Below are 18,938 nucleotides of genomic sequence, written 5' to 3'. Positions count from 1 at the left end.
TTTATTTTCCGAATTCTCACTTGAAAATCCGAATTCTGAGATTAAATTTAAAATTCGCGTTTTATGTCAAAATTCTGATTAAAATCAGAATTCTCACTTTAAAGTCAGAATGCTGAGAATGAAGTCAGAATCCTGCCAACTTTTTTTTCTCTTTTTACTGGCCTTAATCCTCTTCCATAGCATTCTGATTAATATTACATTTGTGGAATTAGAATTCAGCAGCAAAATCCATCCATTCCATCCATCTCAGGGGGCGGCCATTTTGCTACAGAAAATGACATCACAATTGCTCAGCCACTGGTACCGGCCAATCACGGCTCAGCTTGCAAACGTCACATGATCAAGCCCAGAAAACAAGTGAGCCGTGATTGGTCGTTACCTGAGCCTGAGTAGCTGTGATGTCATTTTCAGCGGACAGCAAGTGGCAGTACAAGGCAAGATGGCCGCCACGTGAGATAGATAAAAACAGCCGAATTTTGCTGCTTTTGCAATTCTGTTTTAATCAGAATGATTTCATGTTGGGATGGGATGTTACTGTGAAAACTGGGAAGTGTTTAAATGGTGATAAGAAACGCACAAAATGTCTCCTTGAATTGAACGTATGAACTTACGACAATTGTCTCTGATCTTCTTGACAAGGTCGCATTGCTGATAACAAAAAAAACCACAAAAAAAAACAAATGTCACCGTTGAGCTCTAATCAAATAACCAGGATGAGTTAGTTAGTCGTTCAAGGCGTACGTACCACCACTCCCGGCCCTCTCGGTCCTTTCTGACCCTAAAGGCAGCAAAAGGACAAATGTTAACGTCCGGGCAACAACAACGTTGTGGGATGAGGTGCTTGGGCGTTGCTTACGTAAGACCCCGGCCAGCCGACCTCTCCTTTCTGCCCGTTAGTGCCGGCATTTCCGGAGACGCCCTGGCGGGAAATAGATTGCGGCTCGTGATTGTCACCATAAATGACGGCAAGATACCAACACGGCTGGACAAGTCATGGATTGCACACGTTCTATTTTGAAATGCAAGACATGCTTTGTTTTAGAAACGCTTTTAATCCCTATTTAGAAACCCTAACACTAATTTACCATACATTGAAACTCTAACCCAATATGAAACCCTACTTTGAAACCCTAACTCGTTTTTTCCAAACTCACAAACTTATTAACTCATCATGTCACAATCTCCATCAATAATCCTTCCCAAAGATAACATGAAGCAACTGCTGTCGTTTTTCTCTGTATGCTTAAAACGCAGGATGGGAAAGGATTGAGAATTTCAAGAATCCCTTTCTAGTTTTTTTTCTTTTTTCTTTTGCAAAAACAATGCCAACACTTCCTGTTTTCTTTTCTTCTTTCAACTTTGCATTGCGTTATATGCAAAACTGTGGCACCCAAAGTGGCTAAAGAACAAAACTGAGTTGTAAACGGGACCAACACAACGACAATCAGTTCTTTCTATTTGTCATAATATTTTTTTCAGTTTTTAAAATTTCTGAAAGTTTTTTTTAAACATATTTCAGCCTTTTTAAACAATATTGTGTATTCTTCCCCATTTTTTTTTTTTTGTATTTGTGCATGAAATCATGCACATAGCTAAAGCATAATCTAGCAGTTTACCCTCTGTCCACGGTTTCCTCGAGGACCAGGTCCACCCTGGGGTCCTGCGTTACCGGATTCTCCCTGCATGGTTACAAAAAGGAGAACATGACATATATTCGTGTATAATGTGTTTCCTGATTTTAATCAATGTCTGACCTCGAGGGCTGGGTATCATTTCTAATTTCCTCAATTGATTCCATTTCCATTCAAAAGAGTTCAGTTTGATTTGATTTCGATTTTTTTCCCCTCCGATTCAATTCACCTCAATTCAATCCGATATCGATTAATTATGGAGCATCGATTCTTCTTAAATTTCGAGGACATGATAAAAATTCCACAAACACTAAATTTTCCAAAGGCAGTAACTGGTTAAATGTTTTAGTTTATGAATGAAAGTAACACGTGTTACACAAACATTGCCATCAGCAAGGATGAGGTGAAAAATGTTCGTAATTCTAATTCAATAATTGTAAATATAAATTGAAAAGCTTCTGAATTGTCTTTCATAAATGTAAGAACATACTTTTAAATTCATGTGAAAATGACATTTTGAGAAAACAGTAAGATAATAAAAAAATGTGCCTTTAAAATTCTTTTTTCTTATGAATTTATGGGAAAAAGAGATATTAAAATAATCGATATCAGGCTCAAAAAGGAAAATGGATTTGATATTGATTAGTTTATCGTATTAATTTATTTTAAAACCCAGCCCTACTGACCACCACCAAGCTGCAGTATGTCCAGAACTGTGACTTTTGGAGTAGAGTTCCATTGACTGTAGTTTAAATGACAAAACCAATCTGAAAATAATGTTTTCATTTTCGGACCCAGCATTTTGCTCACCTTTGGCCCTGGGAAACCTGGAAAGCCTTCGTCACCCTAGCGATGAAAACAAATCGATTTGGGTTATTATATCAAAATCATATCATATGACGTCGTATGTGACATTTGCGAGTATGTGAGTAGTGGAGGTCAAAATGAACTTGCCCTTCTTCCTTTGGGCCCCGAGATGCCAAAGCCGTCTCTGCCATCTTCGCCCTTGGACCAAAAAAACACCACACGTCCGTTTGAGCTGTCCGCCGTCTTTCATCAGCATTACAAATACAAAAGCAAAAATATCTTACAGGCTCTCCACGGAGTCCGAGGGGTCCGACGACACCTTTAACCCCGGGATCTCCAGGCTCTCCCTACGCAAAGACGTTGTGCAAAGAGGAAAAAAAAAAATTCAACATCTCTTGGGTACGTATCCAAAACTTTCATCACGATCTTTTCTCTGGTTTTGTCTTAATTTGGAAGGAAAACTAAACAAAATAATTTCATCAGCACACATTTTTCACCGGATGAAAACTAGACTAGACTAAAACCCTGATTAATAAAACAATAACTGGGATTAAATCAGTATGCATTTTTGTCAGCTGATTAAGACGAGATGAAAATGTACTTCACTTCATAAAAACTGGACTCAAATCTATGGACATTTTAGTTCATGAAGAAAAACGAGACAAAAATGATTTGATTTAGTAAAATCTTGTCTCTGCTAATCTGTCATGTGACACAGCCCCTTTCAAATCAAGCTAGCGAGTGCAACGTCCACAAGCACATGGGACAGATGGGGGGGGGGGGGGGGTGGGGGGTCAAAGTTGAAAGGTAAAAAAAAGAGGGTCAATTATAATTATAATATGATATTATAATATTATTATAATAAATCCAACCGCTATACCGTTCCAGCAACAATGCTACTCCGACCGCTAACTAATGCTGGCTAATTTACTAGCTTGTAGCATGTAGCCATAGTAGCCACTTGTTGCTATACTGTCATTGTGTGCGTCAAAAAGATGAATAGTGGAATAGTTTTCGATCTGAAATGTTCAACATTATCTGCTGACAAAAAAAATATATAAAATGATTGTCCTGACTAAAACTGGACTAAAACATTGACCGTTTTTGTTGACTAATAATAAATGATGTTTTCTTGGACTAAAATCATTACTAAAATGCTAGATTCATAGTCGACTAAAATTGGACTAAATCAAAACGGGATGAGGTCGACTAACTGATAAAACCTAACAAGCAGATTGAAACTGAGACAAAAATTTAAAATGGCGGATAAAATGAACACTACTGCGGAGCGTTTTTTTCCGCATGCTGTTCTCCTCCAATACGTTCCACGCGTGCGCTCAGTAAGACGAGCGAGCCTCGCGAGGCTCAGGGCCTGCGCGTGTTTAGAAATGAAAACAAGGCTGTCGTGGAAAGAACACAAAGCCACGCCAACGTGGGTTCCGGTGCGTACCTTGCGGCCGAGGGATCCTCTTCTTCCCTTTTCTCCCGCGGCACCCGGGCTTCCTCCAGGACCCTACAAAGGAAAAATAGACCCACAACTGACTGTTGTGATTTTTAATATACACGGCAGTGCATCCGGAAAGGCTTGACTTTTTACACATTTTTTTTATACTACAGCCTTAGTGCAAAATGTACGACGGCGTATTAGGGCCACGTATAAATATATATTTTTTTGTGGGCGGCGGAAATATTCAGAAAAAAACCCTTTATAAAGTGGCAAATTTGTGACTTTAGAAAGTGGCAGATTTTCGAGAAAAAAAACTCACGTAGCGTACGACTCGGATGTTTGATCCGATACTTTTCGGTCGGGTTTTCAAATAAGGAGATATTAATTGCTTTATCAGAGATGAACCATATCGTGTTAAGCATTCACACTTTCAGGGTTTTTTCCTGGCTCAAAATGAGGCAGAGGTGGTATCATCCTGACTATGATGGGTGACTACCGATACCAGGTGTCGGTATCGGTGCCAATACCAGTCTTATTTTAAGGTATCGTACTCGCGGCGGTGACCTATTACTGTATACCATTATCGGCCGCCCTCCCGCAGCCATTTTAAGATCAGGGACTAGAAATGAGAAACTATATGAATACAAATTATTAATTATTATTTTTTGCCATTTTTTAAACTACAATTTAGTACAAGTTCTTCCACTAGTACATATTAAATTGTTTTTATGACTTTGGCGATGGCAGGAGTGCGCCACCTATGCCTCACAACCAGGAAGTGGAGTGTGCAACGGTTGCTCCATGATCTGTTTCTTCTTCGGTACAATAAAGTTTTTAAAAAAGCGAGAGAAAAAAAACAGTTTTTTTCTTTGGTTGTTGCTTTAGGTCTTTCTGGTGCGCTGCTGTTGATATAGCGCCTGCATAATGGCGCATACATACATGTAGCGTAGCTAAAGTCTAATGTGAGGATTTGTTGGTGGTTAATGGGACACTGTTGTTTTCTCGAAATGTTACCCCCGCACTCTAAAAAATATATATATTTATACGCGGCCGTTGTAAAAATATGAGAGCTGTTTTTTTTTCTCTCCCAAAATTGCACAATTGCAAAAGTGTACAATTGTTTTTTGTAACAGTAAAGATCTACCAGGCTCACTCACCCTGGGTCCAGGATTTCCGTCTTCTCCTCTGAGTCCTGGTGCACCGTTTGGTCCAGCTGGACCCTAGTCAAGGAGACAAATCAGGAAATTGTGACGATGCATGAACAAGCAAACTTTCAATTGCGAGGATGGGTCCTTTTTGTGTGTGTCCCGTTGCAAAAGACACATCCACCAAATTTTGAGTCAATTTGTGAAACTGGTGTCAGGGTAGGGCTGCTCGATTATGGAAAAAATATTCATCTTGATTATTTTGGCAATAATTGAAATCACGATTATTAAAATGTCCACCCACCCAATTATGTGTTGATCTACCAAATTAGTGTCAGGGGCTAATTTTTCTTGATGTGTCCGGGGGGCACTACTGAGACAATTTATCCAAAATGGCCGCTTCAAACCTGTATCATGTATCTTTGTTTTACTTTCAAACAAAAATAAAAGATGCAGAGAGTTCCTAGGATTAGTAGCATTTCTAAATAAATAGTTCCCTGAGGTCAACACAGTTTTAAATGGATCTATTATTGGTTGTCAGATTAAAAAGAAAAAAAAGAGGCTAATACTGATATTTGTCAAAATGCCAAATATCGGTGCCGATAATCAGGCTAGCCGATAATTGGTCTGTCCCTAGAAACTGGTGTTGGGCTAATATTTTTTCAAACTTTCCAGGGGGGGGCGCTACTAAGTGAGTTTTGCACCCGCGTTCGTGTCTGTTTTTCCCAAATGTTGTCCACTCGCTAAATATTTGCAACCAGGACTTACTCTTGATCCTCCGATTCCAGGTTCTCCCCTGACACCGTCGACACCTGGCGGTCCCGCATTACCCTTGATGGCAAACGGCAACATATTAGAATGAGGCCCTCTTGCACATATCGTGTGTTCCCCCTCAAAAGACAAACAAAAAAACTTACCGCTTGTCCTGGTGCGCCTCGTCTGCCATCCGCTCCCTAATAGAAATATGCAGATAAATACCAAGTGGTCACATGGCACAACCAATGAGTGGTCGATCAAGTTACCCTTCTTCCTGGTTCACCAGGTGCTCCCTTGTTTCCATCCTCGCCAGGCTCGCCCTACCATTCAAAAACACAACCGGAGGAAGTTTCCGTATTGTTATTAACGTATGACATTTCTTATGTATAATATTTACTGTATGCAATTGGGGACTTTACCGCTGGTCCGGCATCACCAGGGTCTCCTTTTGGTCCAGGTCGGCTGTTATCTCTTCCACTTGTACCCTGTTAAGACAAGAGACATCATTTTTTATTTTATGATCACACATGGACATACCAAGACTCATTTGAATGGTTACAAAGCAGCAAATGTTAACAAAACTCACAGGATCTCCTCTGATGCCAATTTCTCCTCTGTCTCCTGCTTGACCTTTGATGCCTTTTGGACCCTAGACAATTCAAAGACAAAAAGTCAGACGGGAAAACATTTCGTGGGAAACGATTGTAAAAAAAAAAAGAAAAGAAAGAACGATCTGTTTCTCACTCTTCTGCCAGAATGTCCTCGGTCCCCTGAGGGCCCAGCAACTCCACTTTTGCCCTGAAACACCCCGCAGATGAAAATTCACGTCGCAAAACGATTCTATGACTCCATTTTCAAAGATGTCATTACCTCTTCGCCATTAATACCGTCCAGGCCAATTTCTCCAGATTCACCCTGCGACAGGTTGACATTTGTTAAGCATTTTCCAAGTAGCTCAGTCTCACAATGTACATTTGAAAGGGAAATGAAGTCACCTTTTCTCCAGAGTATCCCCGAGAACCCTGAGAAAAGTATGTTAGAAATCAGTTAGCAGTTAGCAAAGTTGATGTCATTCAGTGAGATATCGTATGTATAGAAATACATTTAAGCCCACAAAATAACATGTAGGCCGAAACGTTTGATAAAGCAGTTAGAAGAGGGCCCAATTTCACTCAGAATGTTTGTAATCAATAAAATGCTGGATTCATTTACCTTAAAACCTCTCTGTCCAGGACATCCCTGGAAACCTTGAGTTCCATTCACGCCAGGAGGACCTCGCTCTCCCTGTTATCACAGTATTTACCACACAAATATTTTAAAACAGGGCAATGCAAATATCAAATAATTCACAACAACAAAATGTCTGCAAATCAACTGTCAAAAAGGGATGAGAAATGATCTTACTGGTCCACCCTCATCACCAGGGTGTCCTTGGCTTCCTGCGCCACCTGCACGACCCTAAAAAATACAAAACACAAAATGATCAGCTTTTTTAAACTTATTTTTGAAAGTATTCAGTTATTTATTTTTTTTTTCAACCACCAATGATTACCTTAGGCCCTGAAACTCCTATGGAGCCTCGGTCTCCCCTTGTGCCGGTACATTTGCACGGCACTGCACAGCACTCCCGCTCAGCAATATTGTCCTACGTAGAAAGAAAACACATTAGTGAATATACAGTATTTTTTTATTCTTCCGTGCATTCAAATTAACTCACCAGTTCCTCCATTAGCTCGTAGTCCAAGTCTAGGATGTTGAGTCGTAGGGGTCTAGTGTACCTGAAGCCACGGCCAAATTCCAACAGTGCCGCTTCCTCAAACTTGGGCACTCGTTCCAGCCCGACAAGGATGAAACTGTTGACTCCTGTTTGTGGATGGAAGATTTGTCTTTTGTCAGTACTTACAACCCACTGCAGAGGTGGCAAATTCAGGTCCAAAAAGTAAAAACCCTGCCGCAGTTTGGCTTTAGCCCCTTGTGCTAGCTAGCTAGCTCCCTATAGCTATATATGTAGCTATAGCTAGGGAGCTTGCTAGCTCGCATTTGGGGCTATTGCCAAACTGTGGCAGGGTTTTTACTTTCTGGACCTGGTTTTGCCACCTCTCTCTACAGTATGTGTGGCATGATTTAAACACATTTAAACTTTTTAAACATACAATTTTGTATCTGCTTAATGTGTGCCAATTAAGAAGCGTGGTGAGTGTAAGCTGCAGCAAACAACAGCACTTGTGTATGTTCATTTTCTTAGTTTTACTCTTCTGCTTGTGTTCCATACACACACAAAAAAAAAAACGGCCATGAATAAGTCGACTAAAAATGTCTACCTCAAAGACCTTTTTTGTATACCCACACAATGGACCGGAGGGTATTGAGCTCATTGTAGCCAACAGGCAACTCCAATCATTTACTCATGAACTGTTGTTGAAGCATCATCTGTAAGTGACTTTTAAGACATGTAGATTTAAGGTATGTGTGAACTAAATGTTACTTAGTGTTTGTGTACCTTAAATGGTAATCGCTAGCATGCTAAACCTAATCACAATTGCTAACTGTTTAGCGTAGGCTAAGTTTATTGGTGTTTAATAATGCATATGTACAGAAGATAGTAAATAATGAGGAGTTATATCCACTCAGTTCAACACCCGTTCAACCTAAGTGGATGTTCGGAATTGTCAGTTTAATATCTATGGGGTATATGCCACGGAGAAGGCTGGACTTCCGACCTCCGGGTTTCACACATCAGCGCCGTTTCAGGTTGGAACACGGCCAGCAGTGGCCGGAAACAGCGCGAAAGCCGTGGCATCTACCCCATAGGATGATCGATTTTAAAAAGATTTGTGACAGCCCAAAAGGAGGGCATTACAGATTTCTGTTGTGTTGGAGCATTCTGAAGTGTGGTAGTCACCTGACAGCCGGAGCTCTTCAACTCGCCTTTTCATTTCAGAATAGGGTGCATCCATACCATCAGTCAGATGAATAACAACCTGGAATGAAAAGATGAGACTCAAACATCATTCTTGACTGTACTTGGACTGACCAAGGCACGTGTGTCTCATCAACCCACCTTGACAGTATCGTCTTGTCTGGTTCTAAATCTCTCGGTGTAAGCCGAGATGGTTTTGCCACTGAGAACGAAGGGGCCGCGAGTGCGAAGGCCTCTAAAGGCTTCCAAGAGCCTGTCGGCATTGTCGGAGAAGTCCACCTGGACCGGCTGCCCGGTGGAGTCGATGGCGAGCATGCCGATTTGAATGGAGGGAATCTGCCCCGACGAACAGCTGATGGTCGACATTGTGGCGATCCTCTGCAGAATGGCGGCCATCTTGTTCAGAAGGTTGGTTTGGGCGCTGAAGATATTTTGGGCAGAAACGTCGAAGCCCACTAACACCTCGAGGTTGCAGGCTAGAAAAGACAACACCAACTAACTATTTAGTCCGTTATTATCGTTTACTATTCATTTATCCAACAACCATCTGCTGTATTAGATTAATACTTTTGGACAATGTACAATAATGTTGTCAATATTAACAGAAGTGCGTCAGTGCCGGTCCATCATTCCTCAATGCTTTTTTTTTGTGTATTGATTTATACTTTGGTTGTTTTTCTATCAAGCTATTTATTTATCATTATGACAAAATAATGCCGTAGCATTTCTTACCTTTGGGTGCTTCCTGTACCCCAACACACAGCTTGCCCTTCACTTCGTCGTCTAACGTCCCCAGGATTTGTTCATTGAGCTCGGAGAGCTCCTGGATGGTTCTGGCTCTGGCCACGGTGGAGGAGTCACTGGCGAGGCTCTCTAACTCATTCACCGTGTCGCCCACTCCAACGGCAAAGACTCTCACACCGTTCTTTTTCAAGCCGAGTACCGCTGATTTGCTGTCATCAGAGGACGGTCCTCCTGTGATGACCATGAGGATCTGAGGCGTGCCTTCATCTTTCCTACTGCCCTTTTCTTTAGAAAAGTGAACATTTTGAACGTGTCGAATGGCTGCCCCCGTGTTGGCTCTGCGTCCCCCTTTATAATCTGCACGCCCGACCGCACTAACAATGTCTGGTTTGTTATCGTAGGTGTTGAGGTAGAACAGATCTGACACATCGGTGCCATAATGCGCCAATCCAATCCTCAGGTTGTCTCTGTCGCTGTAGAACAGATCTATTAGTTCGGCGACAAACATCATCACTTTGTTGAAATGATCTCTGCTCAGGTTTATGGAGCCATCCACCAAAAACACGATATCAGCCTTCTTGGCTGCAGGCAGGCCTTGTGCTGGGACGAGATATGACAGAGAAGGGGAAAAGGTGTTTCATTAGTTATTCTATAAGTTATAACATACACTAATGCTGTGTTAGTTTCCGTAACACTCACTGGGAATCTCCTCTGGGGTGGGGTCAACAGGTAGGGTCCCCCTTAGTCTTGCAACAAATCTGTCGTTGATTGCTGGCAGGTTAGGGAACGTAGGAACCTGAAGGACATCTTCTGGTGACTTAGCAATTTGGGTGAGTTGCCTTGTGTCTGCTCCACTTGCTCCAATACCAATACAGTTGACCTTTTTTCCTTTTAGCAAAGGCCCATAGAGAGACACATCTTGCGGGGAACGTCCACCTGTGAGAACTACAAGATGCTGGGAGGCTTCCACTGGACGAACACCGGCAGAGGTCTTCAACTCATTTTGGATGACATATTCAATTGCATCAGCCAGGTTGGAGGAGCGGCCGCCCATTTGACGGAGTTTTCTAACGGCCGTGATAACGTCTGGCTTGTTGTCATGTGAATTGAGCGAGAACTCTGGTTTGACTCGGTCCGCGTACTGGACAAGGGCTACGCGCACTTGGTCAGGTCGCACCTCGAGTTGTCGGACAAGGTTCAAGATAAAGTCACGAATGTGAGCGATACCAGTGACACCCGTGTTGTCTGAGCCATCAATGAGGAAAACGATGTCCTTTCGCCCAACATCTAACACATCTGCAAAAAGGAATAACAAAAAGAGGGATTTTGGTTATTTAATCGAGCAAAGTCCATTAATCATTGACATCTTACCTAACAACACATCTGGAGGACGATAGCTTTCGATGATTTCAGTGGCGGATATTGTTCTGACTGAATCAATGAGCTGCTGCTCCACATCTGGTAGCTGCTGGAAACTTTCAACTGTGTATGCAAGTTCAGGCTTCAAGGAAATTTTCCTCAGCTCGTCCGGGTCTGAATTCCTTGAACCTATGGCGATAGGTGCGACATGGCTCCTCTTAAGTTGGTCTGCTGGAGTGGTAACATCGTCTGTAGAGGTTCCACCAGTAACTACAATCAAAAACTGAGGCACTCCGTCTTCGATGCGGCTTCCCGCGGACCTCTGGTAGATGTTTCGAGAGACCCACTCAAGAGCACGACCTGTGTTGAGACGATTTCCTCCTCTGCTTCGAAGTTGCGTTACAGCCTGGCGTACTTCGTTTTTGGTGGAATATTCATTGAGGAGAAACTCTACCTTGGCGTCATCGCTATACTGTACAACCGAAATTCTGACTTTATCTAGTCCGACATCAAGCTTCTCCACAACTCTTCTAATCATTTCACGAATGGAAGGAAAGTCATTCCGTGCTGTACTCGAGCCGTCGATGAGAAACACGACATCCCTCTTTTCTCCACCTGTGCTTGGTACAATTTCTGTATAAAAAAATCCAAAGAAACAAGGTTTAAGTGGTGTACAATTTTGCAACACGAGCTAAAAAATGACATACAGTTGAACCCCCCATGCTCACCCTTCAGTACCTGCGGATTTGCAGATAAAAAAAATTTTGCTAGCCCCCCCTTTCTCTTCACGGCAGGTTTTGAAAAGGACATGACTGGGACTAGGTGACAGTATAGCTTTTCCTTTCACTTCATAATTAAATTTAGCTGAAGGCTGTCATGAGCCTGAGCTATGGTAGCCCATAAGTGATTAAAAAATAAATAAATGCCCAAGTCAATGACATGGTAAATAACGTGGGGGCCCTAATATAGTGAATGGTTAAAAGCATTTTTTAAAGATTTTTTGTGGGTTTGAATGAAAAAAAAATTCCAATGCATTTCAATGACAGTTTACTGTGGATTTTCTCTATTCACGGACTGGCACGGTCCCTATCCTCAGCAAATAGTGGCCGTTCACTGCTATGCACAACAAAACAGCATGACAACAATTTCACATGAATGCAGAAAAATATATAGCTACCTTCAATGACTGAGAATTGTGGAGTGAGTCTGGCGATGTCATCTTCGGATAATTCAGTAAGCATATTGATGACGTTTCCTTGGACTGTATCCAAGCTTGGGAGATCATCTACAGTGTAAGCAAAGTTAGGTACGTAGGACACGATTTTCAGATCCGTAGGCTTCACATCCCTGGTTCCAATGCTGAATGGAATAACTCTTGATCGCTTGAGCGTGGTTGCTGGACGATTGATGTCATCTGTTGGAGACCCACTGGAGACGACAACCAAAAACTGAGGTACACCCTCTTGTTTTCTGCTACCTCGCGCAGCTGTCAGCATATCATCATTAACAAATTGTAAAGCTTGACCCAGGTTACGCTGTCTTCCTCCCCGCTGGCTTAATCCCCTAACAGCTTTCAAGACGTCTTCTTTGGTTGTATGTGTGTTCAGATACATGTCAGCCTGCGCATAATCGCCAAACTGGACCACACCGATTCTGATCTTATTTTCGCCCACGTTCAGATTCTCCACAATCCTACGGATGAACTCCTGGATGATAGGGAAATCCCTTCCAATGCCGTCAGATCCGTCGACGACGAAGATGATGTCCTTCCGTTGACCTTGTGACTCGGCTAAGGAAAGAGGAAAATTATATGTTAGTTACATATTTTCTGACTCTAAACCCTAACCCTAACCCTATATAAAATACATAATTGTTTGGTATTTGGTTGGTTGTGGTAACTAAAGGTCGGGAGATTCATTAGGGTGAAATATACAACATTAAAGTATAATGGATAACTTCAGGTGACTAAGTCAATGTGTGTGAACAATCAACAATGAGGACTGGAAGACCACCAGAACCAGAAAAAATAATGTGTTGTTTATTCTACATCTAATAGAGAGGCATAACAATTCACATGGAACATAAAAGAAAAGGAAGCTCCTATTAGAACATATAAGAACATCTTCAAGACTCAGATTCTTTGAAAAGACCAAGGTAAATTATGACCTTAATTATAACAGGAAAGAAGGTTTGGGGAGAGAAAAGATGTAATAACTGTCAAAAGATTTATTCTAACATATATTCAAGAAGAGAGAGATTGTTTACATTTTATTTTGTTTAGTTTCATATATTCGCTTATATATGAGCTGCAGACTGCTGGGGATCTTGCTTACCAGAAATTGTTGGTGTCATGGACACAGCACTTAGCACCCTGCTCATTACAGAGGAAAGGTCTGTGAATTCAGGCACAGAAACAGCATATCTGGGATCGTGGGCTAATTTTTGCAAGTCTCTGCTATCTGAGCTTCTGGTTCCGATGGCAAAGATCAGCACACCCAACCGTTTCAGAGCAGAAGCAGGCGCATCAACACTGTCAAAAGACCTCCCACCACTTAGCAGGATCAATAGTTGTGGAACACCTTGCAGACGCCTGCTACCAGCAGATAATGTAAAGACATTATCCCTCAAGTACTGAAGAGCTGCACCGGTGTTGAGGGGTCTTCCACCTCTATGCCTCAACCCTCTGACAATGTCAAGGACCTCGCCCTTTGTCGTGTATGTGTTCAGATAGAACTGGACAGCTGCATCTTTGCTGTACTGAACCAGGGAGACGCGATCTTTGTTGTCATCTAAACTCAGCGTCTCTACGACTCTTTGGACAAAGTCTCTCATAGCTGGGAATGAGTTTCTTGTGGCGTCAGAGCCATCCAACAAGAAAACCAGATCCCTTCCCGGTCTGTCGGCTGCGGTAAACAAAACATGAAACGCATTAAGAACCCTAAGTCTACCACCTAATGGACGAATGTCAACACAAGCTTGTTTAGCACGCCCATGCCTAATCAGTGCGTGCTTGTACACGTACCAATTACTGTTGGCCTCCCTGGGGTGACGTCAATCACCACAGCCTCCACGGACGACTGAAGCTGTTGTTGGACAGTGGGGAGGTCAGTGAATTCAGGCACAGATAGAGCATATCTGGGGTCGTGGGCTATCTTCTGCAGCTCTCCGCTATCGGAGCTTCTGGTGCCGATGGCAAAGATCAGCACACCCAGCTGTTTGAGAGCAGAAGCTGGCGCATCCACACTGTCGAAAGACCTTCCGCCGCTTAGCAAGATTAGCACCTGTGGGACTCCTTCAAGGCGTCTGCTGCCAGCGGAGGCTGTGAAGACATTATCCCTCAAGTACTGGAGAGCTGCTCCTGTGTTGAGAGGCCTTCCACCTCTGTGCCTCAACCCTCTGACAATGTCAAGGACCTCGCCCTTTGTATCGTATGTGTTCAGATAGAACTGGACAGCTGCATCTTTGCTGTACTGAACCAGGGAGACGCGATCTTTGTTGTCATCTAAACTCAGCGTCTCTACGACTCTTTGGACAAAGTCTCTCATGGCTGGGAATGAGTTTCTTGTGGCGTCAGAGCCATCCAACAAGAAAACCAGATCCCTTCCTTGTCTGTCGGCTGTGGTAAGCAAAACATGAAACGCATTAAGAACCGTAAGTCTACCACCTAATGGACGAATGTCAACAAAAGCTTGTTTAGCACGCCCATGCCTAATCAGTGCGTGCTTGTACACGTACCAATTACTGTTGGCCTCCCTGGGGTGACGTCAATCACCACAGTCTCCACGGACGACTGAAGCTGTTGTTGGACAGTGGGGAGGTCAGTGAATTCAGGCACAGATAGAGCATATCTGGGGTCGTGGGCTATCTTCTGCAGCTCTCCGCTATCAGAGCTTCTGGTGCCGATGGCAAAGATCAGCACACCCAGCTGTTTGAGAGCAGAAGCTGGCCCATCCACACTGTCGAAAGACCTTCCGCCGCTTAGCAAGATTAGCACCTGTGGGACTCCTTCAAGGCGTCTGCTGCCGGCGGAGGCTGTGAAGACATTATCCCTCAAGTACTGGAGAGCTGCTCCTGTGTTGAGGGGCCTTCCACCTCTGTGCCTCAACCCTCTGACAATGTCAAGGACCTCGCCCTTTGTATCGTATGTGTTCAGATAGAACTGGACAGCTGCATCATTGCTGTACTGAACCAGGGAGACGCGATCTTTGTTGTCATCTAAGCTCAGCGTCTCTACGACTCTTTGGACAAAGTCTCTCATGGCTGGGAATGAGTTTCTTGTGGCGTCAGAGCCATCCAACAAGAAAACCAGATCCCTTCCCGGTCTGTCGGCTGCGGTAAACAAAACATGAAACACATTAAGAACCGTAAGTCTACCACCTAATGGACGAATGTCAACACAAGCTTGTTTAGCACGCCCATGCCTAATCAGTGCGTGCTTGTACACGTACCAATTACTGTTGGCCTCCCTGGGGTGACGTCAATCACCACAGCCTCCACGGACGACTGAAGCTGTTGTTGGACAGTGGGGAGGTCAGTGAATTCAGGCACAGATAGAGCATATCTGGGGTCGTGGGCTATCTTCTGCAGCTCTCCGCTATCGGAGCTTCTGGTGCCGATGGCAAAGATCAGCACACCCAGCTGTTTGAGAGCAGAAGCTGGCGCATCCACACTGTCGAAAGACCTTCCGCCGCTTAGCAAGATTAGCACCTGTGGGACTCCTTCAAGCCGTCTGCTGCCAGCGGAGGCTGTGAAGACATTATCCCTCAAGTACTGGAGAGCTGCTCCTGTGTTGAGGGGCCTTCCACCTCTGTGCCTCAACCCTCTGACAATGTCAAGGACCTCGCCCTTTGTATCGTATGTGTTCAGATAGAACTGGACAGCTGCATCTTTGCTGTACTGAACGAGGGAGACGCGATCTTTGTTGTCATCTAAACTCAGCGTCTCTACGACTCTTTGGACAAAGTCTCTCATGGCTGGGAATGAGTTTCTTGTGGCGTCAGAGACATCCAACAAGAAAACCAGATCCCTTCCCGGTCTGTCGGCTGCGGTAAACAAAACATGTAACGTATTATGACCCTAAATCTACTACCTAACGGCCAAATGTCGACACAAGCTTGCTTACACGTTTGAATAACAGTCAACTTGTCATGTGTTTGGGTTTGAGATCTCACTTACCAGACACTGTCGGTGTCATGGGCGTGGCTTTGGGTACAATGCTTATTATAGAGGAGAGCTGTTCTTGGACACTGGGGAGGTCAGTGAGCTCAGACACCGCTAGAGCATGACTAGGGTCATGGGATATCTTTTTCAGCTCCCTGCTGTCAGAGTTCTGTGTTCCAATGCTGATTGTAAAGACACCTTGCTGTTTGAGAGCAGAGGCTGGCGCATCAACGCTGTCAAAAGAGCGGCCGCCATTTAGCAGGATCAAGATCTGCAGAACACCTTGTTCGCGCCTACTGCCTGAGGAGTTTGTAAAGACGTTGTCCCGTACGTATCGGAGGGCGGCCCCTGTGTTGAGGGGTCTGCCGCCTCTGTGTCTGAGCCCTCTGACTGCATTCACAACATCTTGTCTTGTGGCGTATGTGTTCAGATAGAAATTAGCCTCTGAATCTCTGCTGTACTGGACCACAGACACAAGGTCTTTGTTTACTCCCACATTGAGTTTCTCCACCACTTGCTCAACAAAATTGCGCATGGCGGGGAAGCCATTCCTTGTTCCATCTGAACCATCCAGAAGGAATACAATATCCTTTTTGGCTTCAGCTGAGAAAAGACGGGAAGACAAATGATAAAGAGAACTTTTGCAAAACAGTCACACTAGCCGAGAACATCATCTTTTTTGGATGCAGTTGCCTGATGCATGTCAGTCCCTCCTAAGTTAAAGGCTAACCCATGACATGATCTGTAAATCTTTACATGGTGTTAGGTAAGGGGGATCAGATAGCCCGCCCATGCCTAATGAAGGCTGTGCTTATACACGTACCAATTACTGTTGGCCTCCCTGGGGTGACGTCAATCACCACAGCCTCCACGGACGACTGAAGCTGTTGTTGGACAGTGGGGAGGTCAGTGAATTCAGGCACAGATAGAGCATATCTGGGGTCGTGGGCTATCTTCTGCAGCTCTGCGCTATCGGAGCTTCTGGTGCCGATGGCAAAGATCAGCACACCCAGCTGTTTGAGAGCAGAAGCTGGTGCATCCACACTGTCGAAAGACCTTCCGCCGCTTAGCAAAATTAGCACCTGTGGGACTCCTTCAAGGCGTCTGCTGCCAGCGGAGGCTGTGAAGACATTATCCCTCAAGTACTGGAGAGCTGCTCCTGTGTTGAGGGGCCTTCCACCTCTGTGCCTCAACCCTCTGACAATGTCAAGGACCTCGCCCTTTGTATCGTATGTGTTCAGATAGAACTGGACAGCTGCATCATTGCTGTACTGAACCAGGGAGACACGATCTTTGTTGTCATCCAAACTCAGCGTCTCTACGACTCTTTGGACAAAGTCTCTCATAGCTGGGAATGAGTTTCTTGTGGTGTTAGAGCCATCCAACAAGAAAACCACATCCCTTCCTTGTCTGTCGGCTGTGGTAAGCAAAACATGAAACGCATTAAGAACCGTAAGTCTACCACCTAATGGACGAATGTCAACAAAAGCTTGTTTAGCACACCCATGCCTAATCGGTGTGTGCTTGTACACGTACCAATTACTGTTGGCCTCCCTGGGGTGACGTCAATCACCACAGCCTCCACGGACGACTGAAGCTGTTGTTGGACAGTGGGGAGGTCAGTGAATTCAGGCACAGATAGAGCATATCTGGGGTCGTGGGCTATCTTCTGCAGCTCTCTGCTATCGGAGCTTCTGGTGCCGATGGCAAAGATCAGCACACCCAGCTGTTTGAGAGCAGAAGCTGGCGCATCCACACTGTCGAAAGACCTTCCGCCGCTTAGCAAAATTAGCACCTGTGGGACTCCTTCAAGGCGTCTGCTGCCAGCAGAGGCTGTGAAGACATTATCCCTCAAGTACTGGAGAGCTGCTCCTGTGTTGAGGGGCCTTCCACCTCTGTGCCTCAACCCTCTGACAATGTCAAGGACCTCACCCTTTGTATCGTATGTGTTCAGATAGAACTGGACAGCTGCATCATTGCTGTACTGAACCAGGGAGACACGATCTTTGTTGTCATCCAAACTCAGCGTCTCTACGACTCTTTGGACAAAGTCTCTCATAGCTGGGAATGAGTTTCTTGTGGTGTTAGAGCCATCCAACAAGAAAACCACATCCCTTCCTTGTCTGTCGGCTGTGGTAAGCAAAACATGAAACGCATTAAGAACCGTAAGTCTACCACCTAATGGACAAATGTCAACAAAAGCTTGTTTAGCACACCCATGCCTAATCAGTGCGTGCTTGTACACGTACCAATTACTGTTGTTCTCCCTGGGGTGACGTCAATCACCACAGCCTCCACGGACGACTGAAGCTGTTGTTGGACAGTGGGGAGGTCAGTGAATTCAGGCACAGATAGAGCATATCTGGGGTCGTGGGCTATCTTCTGCAGCTCTGCGCTATCGGAGCTTCTGGTGCCGATGGCAAAGATTAGCACACCCAGCTGTTTGAGAGCAGAAGCTGGCGCATCCACACTGTCGAAAGACCTTCCGCCGCTTAGCAAGATTAGCACCTGTGGGACTCCTTCAAGGCGTCTGCTGCCGGCGGAGGCTGTGAAGACATTATCCCTCAAGTACTGGAGAGCTACTCCTGTGTTGAGGGGCCTTCCACCTCTGTGCCTCAACCCTCTGACAATGTCAAGGACCTCGCCCTTTGTATCGTATGTGTTCAGATAGAACTGGACAGCTGCATCATTGCTGTACTGAACCAGGGAGACGCGATCTTTGTTGTCATCTAAACTCAGCGTCTCTACGACTCTTTGGACAAAGTCTCTCATGGCTGGGAATGAGTTTCTTGTGGTGTTAGAGCCATCCAACAAGAAAACCACATCCCTTCCTGGTCTGTCGGCTGTGGTAAGCAAAACATGAAACGCATTAAGAACCGTAAGTCTACCACCTAATGGACAAATGTCAACAAAAGCTTGTTTAGCACGCCCATGCCTAATCAGTGCGTGCTTGTACACGTACCAATTAC

At 44.4% G+C, this 18,938-nt stretch overlaps 3 protein-coding genes across 8 annotated transcripts in view; 1 reads left to right on the top strand and 2 right to left on the bottom strand.

The window, feature by feature from the left end:
• The window catches only part of col6a3 (collagen, type VI, alpha 3), an 83,861-nt gene that overhangs the window by 8,750 nt on the left and 56,173 nt on the right, over positions 1 to 18,938 (bottom strand). For all 3 annotated transcript variants that reach the window (XM_077579893.1, XM_077579895.1, XM_077579894.1), the window contains 27 exons: positions 11,987 to 12,598; positions 10,822 to 11,442; positions 10,150 to 10,746; positions 9,439 to 10,050; positions 8,848 to 9,182; positions 8,689 to 8,767; positions 7,504 to 7,649; positions 7,339 to 7,431; positions 7,191 to 7,244; positions 6,999 to 7,070; positions 6,782 to 6,808; positions 6,657 to 6,701; positions 6,531 to 6,584; positions 6,373 to 6,435; positions 6,206 to 6,271; positions 6,053 to 6,106; positions 5,948 to 5,983; positions 5,799 to 5,861; positions 5,043 to 5,105; positions 3,889 to 3,951; positions 2,723 to 2,785; positions 2,586 to 2,636; positions 2,442 to 2,477; positions 1,617 to 1,679; positions 857 to 919; positions 746 to 778; positions 612 to 648 (listed from right to left, as the gene is read on the bottom strand). In XM_077579893.1, coding sequence (XP_077436019.1) covers positions 612 to 648; positions 746 to 778; positions 857 to 919; positions 1,617 to 1,679; positions 2,442 to 2,477; positions 2,586 to 2,636; positions 2,723 to 2,785; positions 3,889 to 3,951; positions 5,043 to 5,105; positions 5,799 to 5,861; positions 5,948 to 5,983; positions 6,053 to 6,106; positions 6,206 to 6,271; positions 6,373 to 6,435; positions 6,531 to 6,584; positions 6,657 to 6,701; positions 6,782 to 6,808; positions 6,999 to 7,070; positions 7,191 to 7,244; positions 7,339 to 7,431; positions 7,504 to 7,649; positions 8,689 to 8,767; positions 8,848 to 9,182; positions 9,439 to 10,050; positions 10,150 to 10,746; positions 10,822 to 11,442; positions 11,987 to 12,598 — 4,101 coding nt within the window. The remainder of the gene's footprint in view (positions 1 to 611; positions 649 to 745; positions 779 to 856; positions 920 to 1,616; positions 1,680 to 2,441; positions 2,478 to 2,585; positions 2,637 to 2,722; positions 2,786 to 3,888; positions 3,952 to 5,042; positions 5,106 to 5,798; positions 5,862 to 5,947; positions 5,984 to 6,052; positions 6,107 to 6,205; positions 6,272 to 6,372; positions 6,436 to 6,530; positions 6,585 to 6,656; positions 6,702 to 6,781; positions 6,809 to 6,998; positions 7,071 to 7,190; positions 7,245 to 7,338; positions 7,432 to 7,503; positions 7,650 to 8,688; positions 8,768 to 8,847; positions 9,183 to 9,438; positions 10,051 to 10,149; positions 10,747 to 10,821; positions 11,443 to 11,986; positions 12,599 to 18,938) is intronic.
• Positions 2,803 to 18,938, top strand: part of mlphb (melanophilin b) — a 114,426-nt gene continuing 98,290 nt past the window's right edge. For all 4 annotated transcript variants that reach the window (XM_077579900.1, XM_077579896.1, XM_077579901.1 and 1 more), the window contains exon 1: positions 2,803 to 2,837. The gene's annotated coding sequence lies outside the window, so the exon portion shown is untranslated. The remainder of the gene's footprint in view (positions 2,838 to 18,938) is intronic.
• Positions 13,020 to 15,780, bottom strand: LOC144060409 (collagen alpha-3(VI) chain-like). Its single transcript, XM_077579945.1, has 4 exons — positions 15,258 to 15,780; positions 14,545 to 15,138; positions 13,828 to 14,425; positions 13,020 to 13,696 (listed from the first exon to the last, which is right to left on the bottom strand). The coding sequence occupies exons 1-4, from the start codon at positions 15,778 to 15,780 to the stop codon at positions 13,105 to 13,107; spliced, it is 2,307 nt and encodes a 768-aa protein (XP_077436071.1). The 3' UTR covers positions 13,020 to 13,104.

The sequence above is a fragment of the Vanacampus margaritifer genome, chromosome 11 (genome assembly GCF_051991255.1).
Source record: "Vanacampus margaritifer isolate UIUO_Vmar chromosome 11, RoL_Vmar_1.0, whole genome shotgun sequence".
In the NCBI taxonomy this organism is placed as follows: Eukaryota; Metazoa; Chordata; class Actinopteri; order Syngnathiformes; family Syngnathidae; genus Vanacampus; species Vanacampus margaritifer.
The sequence above is the reverse complement of the archived record's forward strand: the minus strand, read 5'-3'. Positions and strand labels throughout refer to the sequence as shown.

What these genes read in the sequence shown, in the direction of transcription:
- LOC144060409 (XM_077579945.1), bottom strand. Translation starts at nt 15,780, where the DNA reads ATGAGAGACTTTGTCCAAAGAGTCGTAGAGACGCTGAGTTTAGATGAC. An exon ending in AGGGAGGCCAACAGTAATTG is followed by an intron (nt 15,139 to 15,257) that starts GTACGTGTACAA and finishes TGTTTACCGCAG; the next exon opens with CCGACAGACCGGGAAGGGAT. An exon ending in AGGCCAACAGTAATTGGTAC is followed by an intron (nt 13,697 to 13,827) that starts GTGTACAAGCAC and finishes CAGACCGGGAAG; the next exon opens with GGATCTGGTTTTCTTGTTGG.